Source organism: Platalea leucorodia (genome assembly GCF_965183815.1).
Source record: "Platalea leucorodia genome assembly, chromosome: 4".
Taxonomy (NCBI): domain Eukaryota; kingdom Metazoa; phylum Chordata; class Aves; order Pelecaniformes; family Threskiornithidae; genus Platalea; species Platalea leucorodia.
In genome coordinates, this window is record NC_138826.1 from 72,044,965 (window position 1) to 72,066,048 (window position 21,084).

Consider the following 21,084-nt stretch of genomic DNA (forward strand, 5'->3'; position numbering starts at 1 on the left):
GCGTATTCTCTAGGATTAAAAATCCTAACAAGTTAGTCTTGTATGGAAAGAACAGTTTACATTTTTTTTTGAGGTAAAGAACTAATCTGATTGGGATTATCTCACAACCATTTGATTTTTTGTTTTGTTTTTTAATGTAGCTGTTGATTTGTTGTGTTTTGAGACATTAATAAAAAGAATTAAAAACACTTTGAGTTTTTATGATATATTTCTTCCTGTTCATGGGTGGCACAGAATGACCAGACCAAGGAGCTCAGGTAGCTTGTACCTGGATACTCCAGTTGGATACAAGCAAGTAAGCCTTAAAGCTGGAATTATCTTCTCATTTATGAGGAGGGGGAATTTCAAAAAGAGTGAGGTCTTCAGAGAAGCAGATTAATGGGTTTTTTGTGAAGAAAGATGAGCAAATCTTTGTCTCTCAAAACAAGAATTGCACTGCCCCTTTGCAGTGTTATATCTGAAATCATTAAATGGGTCTTTCTGAGAAAATACTCTGTGGTGGCTTGAAAAACAAGTTAGTTCTTAGTATTTAGACATTTACTGATTACTTTCCAGGTGGTTTTGTGAAAGGCTTAATATACAATGGTTTGATCTCAAGAAAGGTGAAGTGGGCATTTTTGTTTTGGGACTCACTCTGTCCTGGCAACTGTGTCTGTTCAAGAGCAGAAGTTCTTTCCTCAGCTACAATCAGTCACAAAACTGGCCTTTGACCTGTGTGGGCATCTCTGCCTCAACAGCTGTTTCCCAGTCTGCAGATGGGAGGTTGCTGTGTGCTGCCATTATCGTTATGGTGTAGGTACAAGGTTTGTGCTGGCTCATGTTCTTCCCAGACGCTTAACTTTCATTTTCAGTTTTGTTCCATCATTAAGGAGAATTTTTTTTTTTTTCTGGACAGCGGAGTAACTTGTGAATTACTGATCATATTTTTTTACTTCTTCCTCATTCATGGGCCATTTGTCAGGTTATTAGCCAGAGTGTTTTCTGGATGTAGTGCTTCAACATTTGCCTGTTAAACGCATCCTGACAGGCATCTCAAGATGCCTGTCGAAGCTATTTTAAACTGTCATGTATTTTTTTGATTGCTTTCTCCATTTCCTTGATCTCCCCTCTCATTTGAGGGTCTCTTCCACTGTAACTGTTCCATGTTCATCAGTATTTGATTCTTAAGCTAACCACTGAGCATTGTAAGTTTTTTTTGGCAGGGGTGTGTGTTTTGAGATAAGTCTACTGACACACCACTCTAAATTCATAATTTTAAATGGAGGAGAACTTGGACAAAGCTTTATTCTTCTGATTCTTCCTTCACTTCTGAATCTTCAAAAATACCAGTCATGCTGAAGAATACCAGTGATGCAAATGAAAGATCAGTCCTTAGTATGTGTTGCAAAGCATAACTTTTAGCATGAGATTTATGTTATTGAAGAATGAGCTGACTGATTTGAATAGTTTTAAATGTAGTGGAAATTTTCATTCTGTCTCTGGTGCTTTGCAGTCATGAAGAACATATAAATGGAGTTATATCTCCTCTGTTGTGGTATACCTGCATTCTTGCCAACCTCATACTGTATTTTCAGAATTCTTAAGTCAGGATCTTATCTGTGATAACAGTTGCGAAGTTGTAGAAACTGTTAGTACTGGAGTTTGGTAGTTTGGGTATGGTATCATGTGAAACGTTTTGAACAGATTTCTAATGCTGATGAGCTTTTTTGACTTACGTGCTGTTTAACTGTAGTCTTTTTCCATTAATATTTGGGCCAAATCATCTTGTCAGCCTCTCTAGAATTCAGTGTAATTGACATTTCCTTTTATATGCAGTTGCTGAGGTAATGAGTAGGGTTTTAGATCATTGTCTAGGTCTGAAGTTTTTGAAAATGCAATGCAATACCTCCTACAGCACATCCATGAAATGACCTTTCTGGCAGAAGTGGTGCTGAAATGTTCCAATAGTTAACATTAAAAAAAACCAAACAAACAAACAAACAAACAAACCCACACACCAAAAAAACACCACACAAACAAAAAAACCCTCCTCTACTAGTTATCCTCATATTCCAAATATTAAGCTTTACAGCCTAGTTGTGCGTAGCTACATCACACAATGGCTCAGCTTTTAGCCATGAACTTTCTAGGTTTTTTTTCACTACCATAGATTAAATATACAGGTCAAGGTGCATGCTGCTTCTGCAGACCTAAGAACTTCTTGTTTTCTTGAGCAAATTGATTCTGGGTACTGTGTAATATTCTTGTATCTATATATCCCAAATAGTAATCTTTCTCCACTTGGTTACCTTGGGGATTGCTTTGCATGGGCTCTTGAGATGGGAATTTGATTTTTCATCCTAGTGTGTTTTCACAGCTTCATGGCCAGGAGGGTTACTTTGACTGTTTTCTGACAGTGTTCGTTGTGGGAAAATACTGGCTGTTCAGTGAAGTTCAATGGAATTTTGCAATTCTGTGCTGGGAATGACTGGATGTAGAAGATTAAAAAAAAAAAAAAAAAAAAAAAAGCAACCAACACCCAACAACAAAAAACCTCAAAACCCAAACAAACATGCACCCCCCCCAACCAAACCTCTATTTACTATTTTATAAATAGTAAACATTTTTTTTTTTGAAACTGTATTACTATATTAGTTATGTCTGTTCCAAAAGTGACAGAGTTCAGTGAAAGACAGTGCTTTCCCATCAACCTTTCAATTCTTTGTAATAATTGTTGTCTAATTCCATTGGCTAACTCTGTGGGATTTTTTTAATACCTTTTTCCCCTCTCCTTCCTTGTCAAATTTCTCAAGTTGAGAGATCATAGTCTGAGATATCCAGTGATCTTTCAACACAAACTGTTGTAGGAGAGTGAAGTAGAATGGTCTTCTCTAGTTTAGACCCTGTAAAGTTTAGAAATTACTTTTATCACAACAAATTAGATAGTTTTCAATAATGACTGATACGGGAGTTTTTCTGGAACATAGAAAGTGAAGTTTTGCTAGTTACTTGAAATAAAAATAGAAACTGATGAACAAGGTTTTTCTTCAAGACTCTACTGATTGCTCTGACCTTGTATAAAATTTGTTTTGTTTTTCAGATTTTGGATCACTGTTTGATCTGGAACATGACTTGCCAGATGAACTGATCAGCTCCACAGAACTGGGACTCACCAATGGTGGTGACATTAATCAGCTGCAGACCAGCCTTGGCCTGGCACAAGATGCTGCCTCTAAACACAAGCAGCTGTCTGAACTTTTACGGGCTGGTAGCTCCCCAAATCTCAATATGGGGGTTGGTGGCCCTGGCCAGGGCATGGCCAGTCAAACCCAACAAAATAGTCCTGGAATGGGAATGTTAAACAGCATGGTGAAAAGCCCCATGGCACAAGCTGGGTTGACTTCTCCCAATATGGCGATGGGTGCAAGTGGACCAAACCAGGGTCCTTCAAGCCAATCCACAGCAGGAATGATGCCAACAGTAAACAGTCCAGTTAATCAGCCTGGCATGGGAATGAACACAGGGATGAATGCTGGCATGAATCCTGCGATGTTGGCAGCAGGCAACGGACAGGGGATGATGCAGGGGCAAGTCATGAACGGTTCAATTGGAGCAGGCAGAGGGCGACCTAATATGCCATACCCAAACCCAGGAATGGGTAGTGCTGGTAACTTGTTGGCTGAGACACTGCAACAAGGCTCTCCACAGATGGGAGGACAGGGTGGACTGAGAGGGCCACAGCCTGGAGCCATGAACAAGGTAAGACAAGCTAAGTTTGACTTTATTACCATCCTTCTTGTTGACTTTGTTTTGTAAGATGTATTCCTCTGCAGTATGGGTTCTATAGAACAGGATTTTTTTCTTTTACGAGTCCTGGATCATGTGGTAAATAGTTTATATGCTGCTAAAGTGGAATTTGTGGCAGTCATGGGAGGCGAAAATTGAGTCTTGCACAACAAGCAAGACTATTCCTAGATTAAAAAGACTATTTCAGAAATCTTGTGGCAGTATAGATTATCAACAACATTTGAAAAGTAACTTGATTGTATTTTATTCTGTTTTATGCTTTGTCCACAAATGTATTTTCCTATCTAATGTCATGCTGGTATTGTGAATGTGATGGAAATCCATCAGGGCCTTTTAGATGTTGTGGTGCTTTTTTTTTTGCGTGACACTTAGTGAGAGCATTTGTTGTTGGAGATCAGCATTTGTTTATGCTGTAGCAGATGAGAAGAGGTGGATACCAATTTGAATGGACTGGTACGTTGTATGTGCAAAGACATACATTGACCTTGTTAAGAAACACACATTCGAGTTGTTAGTGGAGAAAGAATGCTTGCGTAAATACCTGAAGACAAATGTTGGATTCTTAAAGACTGTTAATCCAGCCCAGTTCTAGTTTTAAAATTTAGAAAGGTTTTGTATATAGGAGAGTAAACCAGGAGGCTGAAAAAAGCCCCTTGTAATTTAGGAGTTCAGAAGAAAGTTGTTGTGGGTCACTCTGAAAAGGTGAGAGAAGACCTAGTGGTTGAAGTTACAAGGAGATGTCTAAACTTTTTGTCAGGCACAATTGCCTTTTTTAGAGTAGGGAGCCAGTTGAGTATTTCTTATCAAGTTTTTTGTGTTTTGATCAAAAGCCTAGAAAATACTTAAATATTTCCATTCACTTTAGGTGGGTATTTTGTGTTTCTTGGCTAGTGAAGAGAAAGATTGTCTAACGTGCTTTGCGGTACCTGCGTAGATCCATCTTGGAATGCCTAAAGTCAGTCTACTTTGGAAGGCTTGGAATGATAAGTAACATAGTCTATAAATGTATTTGAAACATAAATTAAAATTATGTTCTGTATTAATGGTTTTGCTATGCTTTAATGTATTAAGTAAAATTATTTTAGTGTCTAGTGAATGTTATTAATTATGAAGTTCTTTGTTCTTAGCCATTTGCTTAAGCTCAGTGTGCAGCTAACAATGGTTCTGATATATTTTATGTCTAGTAATGAGTTGATTTTGTGGTCTGGTCATTTCAGATATTTTTGCCTGATAGGAAAGTTGTTGCAAAGCTTGATTGCTACAGTAGAAAATCTGTATGCAGTTTACAGTGGAAAGAAATATGTAACTACTTAGAAGTGTTCTTGTATTGGAATTATATAATGTCTCATTCATTATTCCTTGGCTGAAAAAAAATTTAATCTTCAGAAAGCTGTATTGAGAGGTAAAAAAATTGATGTATTGGGTATTTGAGTGAAATGCAACTTCTTAATCCTTACTTACCAGAGCTAAAGTAGGGTTATGAACTATAATAAACTAATTTATCTAGGAGAAGTAAAGAAAGGACACAAAATCAAGCTTTTGGCTGATGTAGTCCAAAATTAAATTGTCTTCCTCACTTGCTTAAATTCCAAAATGTGCTGTACATCTAAAGTAAGAACATCTTGTGCTTCTGGGAATATTCAAACCAAATACGTGATAACTTCTGGTTTTTAGTTCATAGTCCCACACTGATTAAAAATGCTTAGAGTTCTTTAATTGCCGATAAAAAAATGTTGAGACTTTTAGTGTAAGTATAGTGGGTATAGCCCTTGTAAAGGAGTTGAAACTGCCGGATGAGAAAGAACAGTCTGAAATGGAGGCTGAAATTCCAGAATGTCTTCAATTGGTTTGGTTGTTGGCAGGAAGCCTGTGTTTCACTTCATGCAGTGGAGTTAGCAAAATCTGACAACAGTAATGTCTGACCGTTTTCTCTCTCCACCCATCTGCTTTTGTTTTTCCCACCTACAAATCTTCAAAAAGTAGATGAAAACAGAGGACCCTAAGCAGTTGTTTTTAAAAGCCATTTTTTTAAATGGGTAAATTTAGTACTGTGTTGCTGTTAATGTGGGAGTTTGTGTAATAACTTCTGTAGGTTTCCTTCATCGCTACAAAAAATGTGCATTATCCAGGAGCTGTCCTTCAGTAGGAGGAAAAAAATAGACCAGACACTTTGGTTGTGTTCAACTTCATCGTGTTAGCTTGCCAAAGTCAGCCCCTTTAGGTGATGAGAGGGTTGCCTCTGTGAGTTCTCTCTCAGTAAAACAGAGGTATGTTGTCTGCGGTGGTTGGTACGGAGGAATAGCCTAGGTTTCCTGTGATGTCAACTAATTGGGAGGGAGGATGTTACACTCTTCTAACAGCAAAGATGAGCTCCAAGTGGTTAGTTAATTTGGAAAGCAAAATTGGATACCTATCTGCTTTGTTCTGTTGTCCTGTGGAGTTACTGAAGCGTTTTCTTCCTCTCCTCCCAAAACATTGGCTAGCAATAGAGTGGAACGCTTGCTTTACACATTAGCCACGTACTCCCCAGCTTTTCTAGTTGTGCGTGTTACCTTTTCGGACTCAAAATCCCCAATGTCAATGTAAATGATTGATTTGGGGTCACCTGGTATACATAAACTTGTGCTCTCATAATCTGCTGCTTACATCTGTGGTCTAATGCTGTAGTTTTATGTACTATGTAAGCAGTCAGTGGCATACAAAGAAGCAGTTCCATCTGCATGCCATCTCTATGCCAGTTGCATGACAGACTGTGTTGAGGAACTAATCCAGGCTTGAAACTCACATGGTCATTTAAAAAAAAAAAAAAAAAAGTTTTAATTTGAATTGTGTTTTGGATCCAATTTATGCTCATCGGTTGGAAAGCTAGTGCTGATACTAGGGAGGGGACATATTAAAGGAGTTGATATTGCCAGTCAGAGGAGGGTGTGGACCCTGCCTTGGTGACAGAACCAGCTTAAAAATGCCTGTGAAAGTCTAGCCTGAAAGGAACTGTTAGAGTTTGGAGGAGAAAGAAAACAAAAAGCTATTCAAGAAAGCAGAACTTGTTACAATTCCTATGTGCTTGGTTGTGCGCAAGTTAGGAGAACGACAGACATGCCTATTACTCTTAAAATAGAGTTTTGGAAATTGTTTGTAATGCTTTGATTCTTTCAGTGTTTAAGCATTTTTTGGGTTTTTTGTTTCACTAGATAGTTTTACAGCTTTGATTAAAAGTAAATGGACAGTGAATTCAAGCTCTATAAGTTAAAAACAAATTAATGTTTCCTCTTTTGAACCATTCTCCATTTGGAATTATATCTAGCTAAAACCTTCAGTTTGTTGTTCCACTGCGTTTGGTCGAGAGAGTCCAGTTACAGTCTTAATGTCCAGCCTCTTATTAGGGGAGGAGGGTATTTTGTGTATAAGTTGGTGTTTGTATTTCTGTGATAGCAGTGCTCTGTCACAAAGTGACTTAAGTTCACCTGGCCTTCAGGTCATTTAGATTTCATCTCCCACCGATTCAAGAAATGTTCTGTTACTCAAGTAATGATGTGGATGTGAAGGCAGTTCAGATTAGTAAGGGCATTACTACTACCTCTGCTATGTGAGTATTTCTCTTGCATGTGAAATTACTTGAAATGTTTAGAGTTCCAGTAGTAATTCTTTGTCATTTGGCTTACTGTTTGAGTATATACAGGGTTCTCTCCTATTAAGTGGTTACACTGGGTTTTATCAGTTTAACCTCTGCTAAGGAGAATTCATGGCAGTATTTTACAAGGACAAATGTAGTTCTTCAGAATCTCCATAACTTCCTTTTAAGTAAAACAAGAAATGTCAGAACAATGAAGTCCTGGTCAAAGTTGCAGAGACATTGAAGATGATGTCACCCTCCAATTGTAAAATTAGACAAAGAAAATAAAATCACCTTATGTTCCTTAGTGTTAGCATGTTCAGTGTCACATTTTAGGTAGAAGGTCAGTGTTCTTGATTGCTTATTATTTTAAACAGCTGTTTGATTCAACAGTATCCATACTGTTTAGACTCTGGTACCAACTGTACCATATGATCCAGTACTAATCCATTAAAAGTGTAGTTGCATGTTTTGGACCTTTCCTTTTTCTTCTTTGGTGAACCAAGGTGAAAAAATAGATATTTCTTACTTTATCCCAGTGTCGGGGAGGAATGTGTTTGAGGAAGAAATGAAGCAGTGCAGATTTGTCTTGAGTCTAAGTTTCTGGGGTGAATAGGGGAGTGTCTTTCACAGATGGCAGTGAAATAATGCCAGTGTCTTGCAATAGGTGTCTTAAAACATAATGTAGTCAAGTGCAAAGAATAATGATTGATAATAGTCCTTGGCAAGAATGCAGCAGATACCACTGGCAAAATTTTGTTGTTAAGTTGGTTATGTCTGGGTCCAGTAATGCTCTACCAGTCAGTAGAATGGCACTAGAAAACGATGTACAATTTATCAATTACAAATTCTTGTTTTTAAAGAGCCAGCTGGAATTCAATAAAACAAACTTCACAGTTTCAGGAAAGTTAACTAACTTCTACTTTTGAGCATGTGGATATGGAAAGATACTAAATATGATCAGTATGGTCTTAAACTAGCACATGCACTGCAGTTACCCTGATAGAGTTACATAGTTGATACTGCAAATGTTGGATTATTTGGAAGAATGTTATTAAAACTTAATTCTATTTCTTTACTTCTCCATGCTTACATTTATCTTTGCAAATCTTAAAACTGGTCGTTGTTCAGTACTACTGCAGATACCTAGTTGTCTCTCAAATATTAGACTGTCAGTGAAGCAGTTGTTTTTATAGAGAAACAGCAGAATATCGTAATGTTTATGTGCATAGCTGTAACAGGCATTCCTGCTCAATTTGTACTCTGTGGTATTGACAGTAAAACTGGAAGCAGAGTTGGTTACTCGACCTTCTTCCAAGCTGAAGATGCATGTGTTTCATGGCATTAGAAGAAAACTTCAGGGAATTCCCTCCACTTTTATAGTTGCTCTTCTCAGATGGACGAGTGCCTGAACAACCCTATCTGATGCTGCTCGTGCTTGTGATCTAGGATGTTTTCTGATCTCATGTCATCCATGCCCCTGGTGACAAGTGCACATCTTCCACCATTTGGTAATGACAGCTCATGCTTCCATTGGAGGCAGGAAAGTCAAGTTGTTTTCCACTGTGTATGTAGAAGGTATAACCATTTGAGATTATCTTTGCTGTCTGTTAGCCACACATCATCATCTTTTGCTGTTTTCCTTATTTCTTCTTCCTCTTCCTCTTCTCCTTTACTGTGATGTGGATTTCTGTCTGCTCTTCCTTGTGTGCAATCTTTGCATATGTGATGAAAGTAAGTTGAGGCTGTCAGGTGAGGAGAGGAAGGAAAACATCAGATGGGATGAATAAGAAGAGAAATGGGAAGAGCAGTGGTGGCCAGAAAGGAGGGAGTAGAGGTTGCACTTGCTGACTCGTAGCTATGATTCAGCCATGTATGTTTTTGCATGGTACTGCAGATGAAGCCTTGCACTTGTCTCATGCAGTGGTACTAACACCACCTTTCTTTGGCTGGTTCTTCTGCACTCGGTTGTTTATCCACCCCTCACTCTCAATAGATCATTAATATGGTGATGAACTGTATGTCAGTCCTTCTGGTTGTTTCCTACTGATAAAATTGTTCAGGATTATTTTAATATATTTAATATAGTACTGTAGTCATGAGGTCATCCATTTCTTCCTGTTTGATGTTTTTTTTTATTCGTGTTTCTCAACTTGTCATAGCAAATGACATAAGCATGCTCCTGCTTCTTGTGGTAGGGTTACAAGGCCACCTTGTGCCAGGTGAAGAATCTCCCAAATGACCCCTCTCTTGACTCAGTCTAGAGTTGCATGCAGGTTGTTGGTGTCGGTTTAGTGGGTCTGTGACAGCAGGATGGGGGGGCGTTGCTGTGAGGTTCAGCTGTGGATCTGGCAGGTGTCAAACTTGCCTGGACCAAGTGATGGCTGTTGATTTGTTCCAGGAGATCTTGTGGCATTTGTTTTGTAGCATCCTTCTTGGGTGTTGCTTGAGTGTGCGGCTTTAGGAGTCAGTTTGGCATGCTTGCCCTGCAACCTGGCCTGTACTTCTCTGGTCTTTGCCTCTCCTGTAGGCTGAGACAGGGAACTGAGGATTACCCCTGTCGGGAGCATCTGGACTGACCTGGGCATGTAGCCTTCTGCTGCCAGGTCCCTGGGTACAGCGGGGTGGAAGAAGTCCCCTCGGTGAGGTGGATGATGGTTCTCAGCCCTAGGGAGAGTGGAGCCCTGTGTTTCTGCCATGGAGACAGCCTTGTTTGAGGGGGCTGGCTTTGCATCCCAAACAGTGCCAATGGCTGATGCTTGAGAAAACATCAGAGATCTTTGTGCTGGGCCAGCTTGGTTAGTACATTTGAAAAAGCCAGCTGCTTCACATAAAGCTTGTGTCCAGCTGTGTTGCAGATACAAAGTCTGACTGGCATGGTCAAACCTCATCCCTGAGTTTTGTCAGAAAGCTTCTGTTTTGGGTGACATAGCAAAGGTGCTTTTTTAAGTCTAGGTTTGGGTTTCTCCCCCTGCAGTCAGGACAGAGCTGGCTCATGAGGCCACAGTTACTCTGAATCCTTTGGTATCAACGTCTGAAGTCCATAGTTGTCTGAGTTGGGCATCTTGTTTTTTCCCTGTGACACCAGGGTGTGAAAATGTGCCTTCAGCCTTCAATTCTGAATTGTTTGGTTAGGTCTTCTTTAAGGCTGATAGCAGCCTAAGTTGCTGAAGTCATATGGAGGCAGTGGTAGTGACAGCCAACATAGTCTGGGCTTTAGTGTACTTTCAAGTGCCAGCTAACTTTGGGAGCTATGATTATTAATGAACTTGAAAACTTTGCTTAGAAGTTTCTGGGTTTGGGGATGTACCTGCTTTCAGAACCTTTCTGGAGCCAAAGAGATCAGGCTATCTTACAGGAAAAGATACCTTGTTTTCTTAGGGAAATAATTCCCACTGTCAGTCCTTCACTAAATCTTAAACCTGTTGGTCAATTTGAGGCAGCAGTGATGATGGGGAAGAGTCCTGGAAGTGTGTTTGCTGACTCCTTATGTTTTTCTTCTCCCTCTCCCTTCTGCTCAGCTTGCACCTAAGATCTTGTTAGTCTTCTGAGGGAGAGGCAGGAAGGGTTTGAGTCTTACCTGTTCTGTTTTTGGCAGCAGGTGCCTCATTGGTCACCATATGTGTATTCGTTGCAGTTGAGACATGGCAGGGGTGGTGCCAAAGGAGACAGAGGAAAGGAAGGTTTTTTAGTTCTGCCTGATCGTTGCATAGTTTGTTTACCTGCTGTGTGTAGAGATTTTTTTCATTGCTCTCTTACTGCTGTGTGATTATGGTTATTGCTTGTGTGTGGAATGGGGGGGGGGCTGTCCTCAAGGGAATTAATTTGTCAGATGTCTGAAGTGGCAGCTTCTCTACTGAGCTTTGTGCTCCTTTTCCTGTAGCTTGGGTTTGATTCTGCTTCATTTTGTAAATGCAAACTGAAGGCCATTATAATGGATTGGCAGATGTTACAACCTGAAAAAGGAAAGTGTTTGACTAATCGCAGGTAGTCTCTGGCCATGTAGGTTACTTCTCTGTGCAGGTTGGAGAAGCTTGGTAAGGAGCAGAAACAAGGTGTTTCTACTAGGGGAGGATGCTTTGAGAATAAATGTGGGAGTGATTGGGAACAAACCTACCATCAGAGCTTGTATGCACTCTTTTGAATGCAGTTAATCGCTCAGACTTGAACCAAAAAGCATCATGGAGACTGAACATTGTCTAGTCAAATGCTAATGTGAGTTGAAACAATACAGCTCTTTAAAAAAGGCACAAAAAAACTTTATTATGAATTATGGCTCCTCTAGGATCCTGTCTTGAGTGATGGTGAGAGCTTGGTAATCTTAACAAAGATCTCCAGTTTTCCTGGTCCTCTATGGCTAGTTGTTTTGGTCTTAGAAGGCCAAATTTCCCATGAAAAAATAGATGGGAATGTAAGGAATGGGAAAAAAATGTCAGAGGACAAACAATTTTATTAGCAAGATTGGTCCTGACTGTTCTTTAGCTTCTGGAGCATTCTAAGGCAACAAATAGGTATATTCTGGTATGCTAAAACTGTTGAATATGCAAATAGGCGATGCATGTTGCAGAAAGGAACATATAGCTTGTCTGAAATATGAATCTTTCTTCCCCTGTGGATGAATGGTTCACTAGCTTTGTTTTGTTTGCAGAGTTCCTTCCTACCATCTCCTTTGACCTCTAGTACTGCTCACTGCAAATGAGTTATTGTGCCTGTGTGACTGTGTGTGGTGTTACCTATGCCTATGGTGTATTCTTAAATTGAAAACAGTTGTGTACTCAAAATGCAGACATGCATTGTTATGGCTGTCCGGAGAGGAGCTGTGGGAGTGCTGACAGCCGGCTAGGAGGCTTTTGGGATAAACCCTGCTGATATGAATGAAGGTGGTATTTGTCCCCATTTGGAGTCTGCACAGATGCAGGGAGCAGAAAAATTCTTCCCAAGTTGTGTTATATAGTTATATAGGCCATGGTACAAATCTGTGATTGGGAAAGCTGAGATAAGGAATCTATTGAACAAAATCTTTTATAAAGAAATAATCAGGCCAGTTCTGACCAGACTGACCTCAAAGGTTGGTAAGTTGGCCTCACTCTATTTATAAGAACTGTCTGGTTGAGGTGTTAATGTTGTGTGATGGGTAAATAAATGCACATAAGGGAGGAGGGGAAGCACGTGGATCAGTATTGCATTGCAGCTGGTTCATGGCTGTGATCACCCTTGCTTCTCTGAAGTATTCATTTGCCTTTTACATTGTGAACTTAAGCTATCTAACTTGAACATATTACCATTTTAATTCCTAGATGGGAATGATGAGCAATCCCAGCCCTTACGGCCAGCCATATAGTCAGAATACCGGGCAGCAGATTGGAGCCAGTGGGCTTGGGCCTCAGATGCAGAATAAAGCTGGACTGCAGAATAGTTTACCACAGTTTCCAATGGACAAGAAGCCAGTTCCTGGGGCAGGAATGCCTAACATGGTAAGTAGAATGAAAAGTGTCTTCAGAAAATGTTGTAGTAGACCAAAGTGGAGCAATATGCTCTGGTGTTGCCATGTAACAAGTTTTTGCAGCTGTCATACCCAGTGTGAATGTGTGCTCTGAATCCGTGCATAATGCACTTGCTTCAGCTCCTGAAAAGGCTGATGTGAAGAAGAGGACTGAGTTGTGCTTTCTCTGTTGATAAACTGCACCTCCGCTCTTCACCCTTCAAACCCTGTTAGCAGAGAAAATTAAATGGAGCTCCTTAACTGAATTGAGCTTTGCCACCTGTTTGGACACCCCTGCTCTCCTCTCCCATCCCTTCTCTTGTGGTTGGTGTATTGGGCCCGTTCTCCTCAGTGTAGCTTTGTCTTGAGGATTGTTTTCCTGCTTGTACTCAGTGATGCTTTTGGGAGAGAGAAGTATCTCTTCTCAAACAGGTATTACCGATGATAGGGCTTAGAAGCCCCAGTCGTGTGGTCCTTCCTGTTCTGAATTACATGAATATGCACGACAGTCCTGATGCTGGAGGTTCCCTGGCAGTTTTTGCTATAGTAGCTCTGTTGCCAAGCCCCCCACCCCCCCCAGTTATTGCAGCAGGACTTACAGAAAGGGGAAGTAAGAGTCGTGGGAAAAGTGCATAGCCAAAAAGTGGATGGCCCAAGCTTATAAATGACAGGCCTTAACATTAGGTTCCCTAGCTTGAGCTTACCACTGGTGGCTGAATGTGTTTGCCTTGTTATTTCAGAAGCTTAAATTGGTTAGGGGTATGACATGCAACATGTTCTGCCTTTTTTCTCCCCTACGTGTATTTTTTAATTTGGGAAACAAATTCACATTTCTGAATATAGCTTGTGTTTCACCCTGCTTCAAATTCTAACACACACACACACGCACACACACACACCCCACCCACCCCCCCCACCCCCTCCCCGGTAGGGTCACACTCTTGATCTTAGTAACTGTTGCTGAAAAAACATTTCCAGGTAACTTTTGTACCTTTGAATTAAAAAGAGCTCAATCCTGTGAGTTGTATTTAATGTTTTTTAAGCTGAGCATGAAACATTGGAAGCTGTTGTATGAACCAATAAAGAAACAGCTAAAACTTGCTGTTCAGAACCCCACCTGTCAAGCTTCTGTTCAGTGCAGAGTATATAACTCTTTTGAAGTTGAACTGCTATGGAGCTGAACCTAGGAAAGAAAAGTTGCTGCACTCTCAGTTGTCATTTAGAATGACAGGCTGCAAACAAGGCAGTTACAGTCATATTGGAACATACACAGACCCTGAGGGGACTGAGTAATTGGTGAAGTCTCCTTGTAAAATGAAAGGTTAATACTAGTATTGAAGAGCTACGGGAGAACTGGTGTTTAGGAATGCAGGTAGATGAGCTCTAAAAATCTGGAGATCTCCAGAAACGTCCTCTAAAACCCTCTGTGAAGAGTCTGTTAGAAACTGAAGGCTGTTGAACTGAAGTGATAGAGTCTCTGAGCCTCTCTTCTTTGCTGAGTACTCCTCAAATGTCACCTGGAAGAAATACGATAAAGTCTGATGAAATAAACAGAAGTACAGAAGAAGTACTAGATGTTGCCAAACTTGATGTTAGTTCTGTGGCATGTATTATCCTGAAGTTGTGCTTCATCTTAGCAGAGACTAGGAGATGCTTGTTTTGAATGCCTGTGTGCAAGTTTTGTGATGGAAAAAGGTTCCCAGAACTTCCCCTTCATTCTCCTTTTCTAGGAATAGTCAAATTGAGGCACCTTATACTGAAATAGAGGGAAAACTCTCTTCACTCTAAAAGGTGCTTTCTTCTGTTAATGCAAGAACTGTGGATGCAACTTTCTTGCCTCCAAAATGAGGAGGAGATTTGAGGTCTAAGTGCTATTAATATTTTCTGGTTGGTCTCGCACCGCAAATTAACCTGTGAGCATGTGCAAGGTTCTGCTGGCCTTTGATAAGGCAAGAGCTAGGACTAGGAGAGAGTGATATGGTGAAGAAATTGTGGCTGGCAGGAGAATTATTGCCAGGACTGTTGGTGAGGGGTATATTTAATATGGTCACCCAGAACTACAGGTAGGTGGGCTACTCCCTTAATCACATAATGTAGTAGTTGTTTCTGTTCTTCGATTTTTGTTGTTGTTGTTTACTTGCTAAATGGTTTATTCTCAAAAATAGATTTATTTCTCGGAATTTCCTTTCCAACTTCTCCAGGGCCAGCAGCAGGCTCCCCAAGTTCAGCAAGCTGGGATGGGGCCAGCAGCTTCTCAAGGAATGGGATCTGGAGCACCGACAGCGGATCCAGAAAAACGCAAACTTATTCAGCAGCAACTAGTTCTCCTCTTACATGCTCACAAGTGTCAGCGGCGAGAACAGGCCAACGGGGAGGTGCGACAGTGTAACCTCCCTCATTGCCGAACCATGAAGAATGTCCTGAACCACATGACACATTGTCAGGCTGGCAAATCTTGCCAGGGTAAGTGGAGGAGTGGTTATATAGATGCAGTCAACATTTGCAGGACGAGAAGGGCTCCTACAAAGAGATGGAGAACTAGTGGGTGGCTTGGGAAATAGAACTTTTTTTAACCTATCTGTACCCTTAAGAATGGAAATCATAAACTTCTGAGCCTTTACAGTTTAGGCGAGTTAGAAGGAACAAAGATAGCACAAAGAGATGAGTGAAGATCTTCTGCTTAACTTTGTAACTCGCTGTAAGATCTTTTGGATGCTGCCTTCTGATAAGTGTAGACACAAAGCAGGAATCTGCCGGTAGGAGTCTACCTGTCTCCCTTAAACAGAAGAGAGAAATCTTGAGCAATAGCTAGCCAGGAATTAAGCTGCTAGCGTCACTGGTGATGTCTTAGTCTATCCTAGTAGCCAAGGAAAATGTATGCTACTTTTTTGGTACCCTAGGCTTGTCTGGGTTGTGCCACTTGCTGGCATCTCAGTTGCTTGCTACAGTCTGCCTGATGTATATGGTGTTGTCCTTCGAGCCAGGGAGACATAGGCTTGGGTGTATAACAGAGCTTTCAAGTAAGCTTTAGTTGAACCCCTAGTACTTGAAGAAATCTAGCTATATTTTCAGGGCTAGTTAGTGCTGAACTATTTCAAGTAATACTTTACTGACTTGTGTTGATATCGATGTTTGCCCTGAGAGAAGTAGTTGCTCCCTACCCAGTTTGTGTTGACCATGTGGAGATACTGGCAGTAGTTTGTAAAAGTTTTTCATTTCCCTCCCTTTCTCAGTGGCACATTGTGCATCTTCCCGACAAATCATCTCGCACTGGAAGAATTGTACGAGACATGACTGTCCTGTATGTTTGCCTCTCAAAAATGCTGGGGACAAAAGAAATCAACAATGTAAGTCTACTGGGGAATTCTGTGTATTGGATAAACCATAAAATGCATGTTGGGGGTTGAACTTTCTTGCACCCAGGTGATAGCGGTGACGCTCTTGAACCTAGGAACATGTAATATGATTTTCCTCTTGCTTTAGTTGTAGAGTATTTTTGTCTCTGATAGCTAGTGTTTATGGAAGCTTTCTAACTTTATTGGATTTTCCTAGCAAGAGAGTGGTAAGGGTGAACGAGTCATAGCTCTCTCAACCAAATGATTGGCTTTTCACTACCACCTCTTCCAGCTGGCCAGGTTCTGGATAGATGTGCATGCACACAGAGGGTTGTGTCGTTTCAGCTTTGATATTTGGTTCTGTCTTCACCCTTTGTTTGCATCAGATGTCTCTTTCCTCTTCTCTTTGTGTCCCCTTTGTCTCCCTGCCAAAATATTTGGCAAATTTTTTTGTCATCGTGTTACCTCTATGTTGTCCCGTCGCCCCTGCCTTCTTTCTTAATGTTACTTTGGGCTCTTCTCATGACTAATGTGAGCTGAGATATTTCTTGTTTTAAGAAAATAAAATTTAAAAAGGCATTACAATGGCTGCTGAAGAGCTGTATATACCCTTCTGTCTTTAGCCTCTGTGATACGGTGTGCCTCTGTTTTCAGTTTGAAGCAAACAGATGTGTCCTAAATACTTTGAGCTGCTGAGAGGAAATCCTACTCTAAGGGAAAACAGCATGTTGTTGGAATGGCTGGTTGGGTCAAAACTTGTCTCCCTGTTTCATGACAGGTTTTCCAGACCTGGCCTCTTCTCTGCATGCTCCTAGAAGGAGATGTTTTAGTTCTGAACAGCCAGTGCACTCTTTATGTTCTTTCCTTGTTTTCATGGACCTCTTTGGCTACCTCCTGCTGTCCTTATTAACTTGGTATGTCTCTTCCAGCGCTGCTGGGCGGAGCTGCAGTAGGACTTGCAAACACTGGCTCTGTGGGCGTGGGGCAGCAGACAACACCCAGCATAAACACTACCAGTCAGATAGACCCCAGCTCCATCGAGAGAGCCTATGCAGCCCTCGGACTGACCTATCAAGGGAACCAGATGCAGACGCAGCCCCAGGCTCAAGTGAAGAATCAGCAACAAGGACAGTCACCCCAGGGTCTGCGCCCTATGAATCCTATGAGTAAGTTTATCTGTTAGTGTTAAAATACAAACTGCTTGCCCATGCTATATCTAATGCAAATTTTCATAACCTACTAGCTTAATACTGCTAGTTAATTTGCAAAAGGCATGGCTTTGCAGTATTTTAGACTTGAGATGGCAAGCTACTCAGTGGAACAGGACCATCAGAGGGCCCAGATGCCTCCTTTTGGAAAACAAGTTCTCTGGGAAAATTCTTTTCTTTGGAAAAATGATTTTTTTTTTTTTTTTGAGAACCAATTTTCCAAAGCATTTTATTTAATGTTGTTTTGTAGCTTTATAATTGTATTGTAATGCAAGTTTTGTGCTTTTTAGGACTTTTTCATTGGAAATGCATGAATTGAAATGCCTGTATTCAAGTGTACTTCCTTGTCATTCAGACTGCAGCATTTTACAGTTGCTTCTCACATATGTAATGTTTGTTTTAAAAATGAAAAGTAGTAAATAACAGGCTTTCTCTCTGAGTCCTGTCATGTGGACTTGTGTAACTGTAAATGGTCTGGGTGGCTTATTGCAAAATCACAAAAGACTACATAAGAATTTTAATTTGAAGTGCAATTAATTCTAACCTGGCTGTCACTGGTGTCAAATGAAGTAACCTTTAACCATCAAATCTAATTTTGATAGTTTGAGATTATATCACAGGAATCTTTCTCACCCCCAGCTCTTTGCTTGAGTTGCTTAAGTAGAGGTGGTTTTTTAATAGAAAAAAGGAACGATGAGCTGGTAGGGATTTATCACAAGCTTGTATGGGATTGCAGTGACCCTGCCTATACGCCCCATGACAAGCTTCTGTACGGAATGAATGCACAGGAATGCTATGGGGAAGCACCCGAGAGATTGCAGAGGAAAGTAGCAGTGGGTTGCATGTTGCGGTTTGATGTACTGTTTCTGCACCAAAGGACATGCTAGTCCTGAGTTACTCAGGAAAAGGCTGTTGGGTAGAGTAGACTTGTTAATGAGATTACTGGTTCTCATAGGTTGCATGTGGCTTGTATACTGCTAAAACTTTGCCTTCCAGTGTGTAAAGCATTTTTTAAAAAAGGTGGGGGAGGAAGATCCTGAGAGCTTAGTCTTAAAACAATTACATTAAAATAATACAGTTTTCCACTGTGCATTAGCGTTTTACAAATAGATTAATTTCTAGAAGCCCCGAAGTGTTATAGTGAGGACCTTGAAAGGTTGAAAGGAATGTGTCATGAATTTTTCTGAAGCAAAAATTGTTCTGGTGTTTTGTTATTTATTTATAGGCACAGAGTTTGGCCTGTGCATTCTTATTGGGCGCTCCTTGTAGCACTGATAAGAAAATCCAATGGGATGGGGTTGAAAAGCTCTTGGAGAGTGAAGAATTGAAGCTTCATGTAGAAAGGACAAGCATGGAGAGTGTAGACTTTTGACTGTTGTTTTATTATTAGGAGCGAGTGGCTAGGGAGGGAATTACAAGAAGTGAGATAGGAATCATCAGGTCATGGCCTACATGACAACAGGGCTAGTTTTAGGAGAAATGGCAGGATTTGGTGAGGACAGTGATGTGAAGAGATGCGGTCCTAAGTAGATCAAACAAACGGTTGGTTTTGGCAGTTGAAAAGGGAGAGTTAAGGCAAAGGTTGACAGTTGTCTTCTACATCAGCTTGCTCTCAGATGGCAAAGTGAATCTGGGAAGGAGAAAAAAAAGTGACTAAGGGAAGGGAGGCTGGAGGGAGCTTTATGAAAAGTCTGTTAAACACTTGGTTGTGGTAGTAGAGTTATGTATTAGACTTGATACACTTAATTTCAGTGGATTTCTCTTGCACGCAGTGTCTAATTTTGCTTGAAATACAGATTCTGTAGAATTCAGATGTCCTAAATGCATGGGAAGCTTGGTAATGGCTTTCATGCTGCTCTCATAGCTTCACAAAGTGATCTATTCAGACGTTCCAGACAGAAGTATGCTGCATTTTCTTCACTATTTGAGTCTTAACTGTAGTGTGTTAAGAAAATAGGCAATTTTTTGTGGTGATTGAGATCTGCTGTGATTCAGAAAAGCAGATTTTGGTACGTAACAAATTACTAGATGTTTTTCCTGCAAAGGCTTGTCATATTTTCCTTCTTAGTACAAACGTTGGAGTTAGTTGAAGGATCCTTAAATATAGAGTGGGTGAGAGGGGACCTTGTCAGATGTAGGAGGTAACTGATGTTTTAAGTTTTTGAAGCCTTTGTGAATATATATCCTAAGCCCCTGAATGGCAAAAAAACCCAAACAGCTTCTAAACAAAAAAACAGAAGTGGTTGGTAATGCTGAATCTTTAGATAGGGAGTCACAGAAAAGGACTCTGGTACATGACGTTTGCAGCAAATTGAAATAGCTTGTTTGTTGTGAAGTTCAGGAAGATGTGCAGAAGCGTCGTGTGTGATGCTTCACTTGGAGGTCACCAGTGTCGTGCCTCAGACTTTTTCTAAGTTTGTAAAATGTAGAAGGTAAAGAGAGCAACGGTTAATTCAACTCCCTTCACAAAAGTCAAAGTACTTGGAAGTCTAGACCCTTGCTATTGCTGAGCAATTACTGATTTTGCACAGTAAATGGGCTGTTCATTTAAGAATACTTATTCTTCTGTTTTCTAGGTGCAAATCCAATGGGAGTGAATGGAGGAGTAGGGGTTCAAACCCCTAATCTGCTGCCTGACTCAATGTTACATTCAACCATGAATTCTCAAAAGTAAGTTGAATTACTCTTTGCACCCCAGTGATTTTGTTCAGCTGCAGATGCTGATGATTGCCCATAACAAATGAGGTGGAAGGGGGTGCATGTAAGGATGTTACATGCTTATGCTGGGAGGGACTAAGTGATGCTTGCTGCTAAAGAACAGTTGGAAAAGAAGCCTCATAGTTGTGATGTCTTTGTTCTTATCCTTTCTAGAGGTCTTGATGTCCATTTTAACTTTGTCACTACTTGTAAACTGACTTTTTTAGGCCACAGAGGTTACAGGCATTATCCTCTTTATTATCTGGGCAGATCTGAAGCTCCAGTGCATTTATTGATCAGGGTGGCATACCACAAACCTGCCATTGAGCTGCAGTGGGAGTAAGGGGCAAGTTATTCACTGAGATGTAAAAGCAATCCTTGTGTTTAATAATCTCATGGCACTTCTTGCATAAACAGTGAGGTAAATTCCATTGATGGCTATCTCTCCGTTTGGATTTTGTAGCTTTTGTTACAGTTTTCCAAATCCTTGGGTAAGACAGCATGTACTCTTCCACAGCATTGTTTTGGTGTCTGTGCAGCTATTTGTGCAGAGTTTGTCCATTGATTAGGGAATGGCTGAACTAGCACTTTGTCCTAACATTATTCTAAAAGAGGCTATGACTCTAACATGACTAAGCTTGGGCTAGACTTTTGCCCTCAATTCTCGCTCTGTTTTTGAAGCCCCATGATGAGTGAAAGCACCAACGTTGCCAGTTTGGGAGCGATGCCAACAGCTCAACCATCTAATACCGGAATTCGAAAGCAGTGGCATGAAGACATTACTCAGGATCTCCGAAACCACCTTGTTCATAAATTGTGAGTAGCTAATATCAAAACAATCTCCTGTTGGGTGAGTTGCTGCCTTTGAGGTATGCGTGTGGTGGGGGCAGGAGGAAGCCTGGTTTCCAAAACCAGGGGGTCAGGGTGTGAGTTTTGTCAGGGTCCATGAGAAGGGGAAACAGA

The 21,084-nt window shown here is 40.7% G+C and overlaps 1 protein-coding gene across 3 annotated transcripts in view; it reads left to right on the forward strand.

The window, feature by feature from the left end:
- EP300 (EP300 lysine acetyltransferase) overlaps positions 1-21,084 on the forward strand; it is a 67,786-nt gene that overhangs the window by 13,400 nt on the left and 33,302 nt on the right. For 2 of the 3 annotated variants that reach the window (XM_082310775.1, XM_082310776.1), the window contains exons 2-8: positions 3,080-3,738; positions 12,697-12,873; positions 15,083-15,344; positions 16,115-16,228; positions 17,146-17,382; positions 20,001-20,094; positions 20,803-20,937. In XM_082310775.1, coding sequence (XP_082166901.1) covers positions 3,080-3,738; positions 12,697-12,873; positions 15,083-15,344; positions 16,115-16,228; positions 17,146-17,382; positions 20,001-20,094; positions 20,803-20,937 — 1,678 coding nt within the window. Of the gene's footprint in view, positions 1-3,079; positions 3,739-8,677; positions 8,978-12,696; positions 12,874-15,082; positions 15,345-16,114; positions 16,229-17,145; positions 17,383-20,000; positions 20,095-20,802; positions 20,938-21,084 lie in introns of those variants that run through there. The other variant, XM_082310777.1, reaches the window with a different exon arrangement.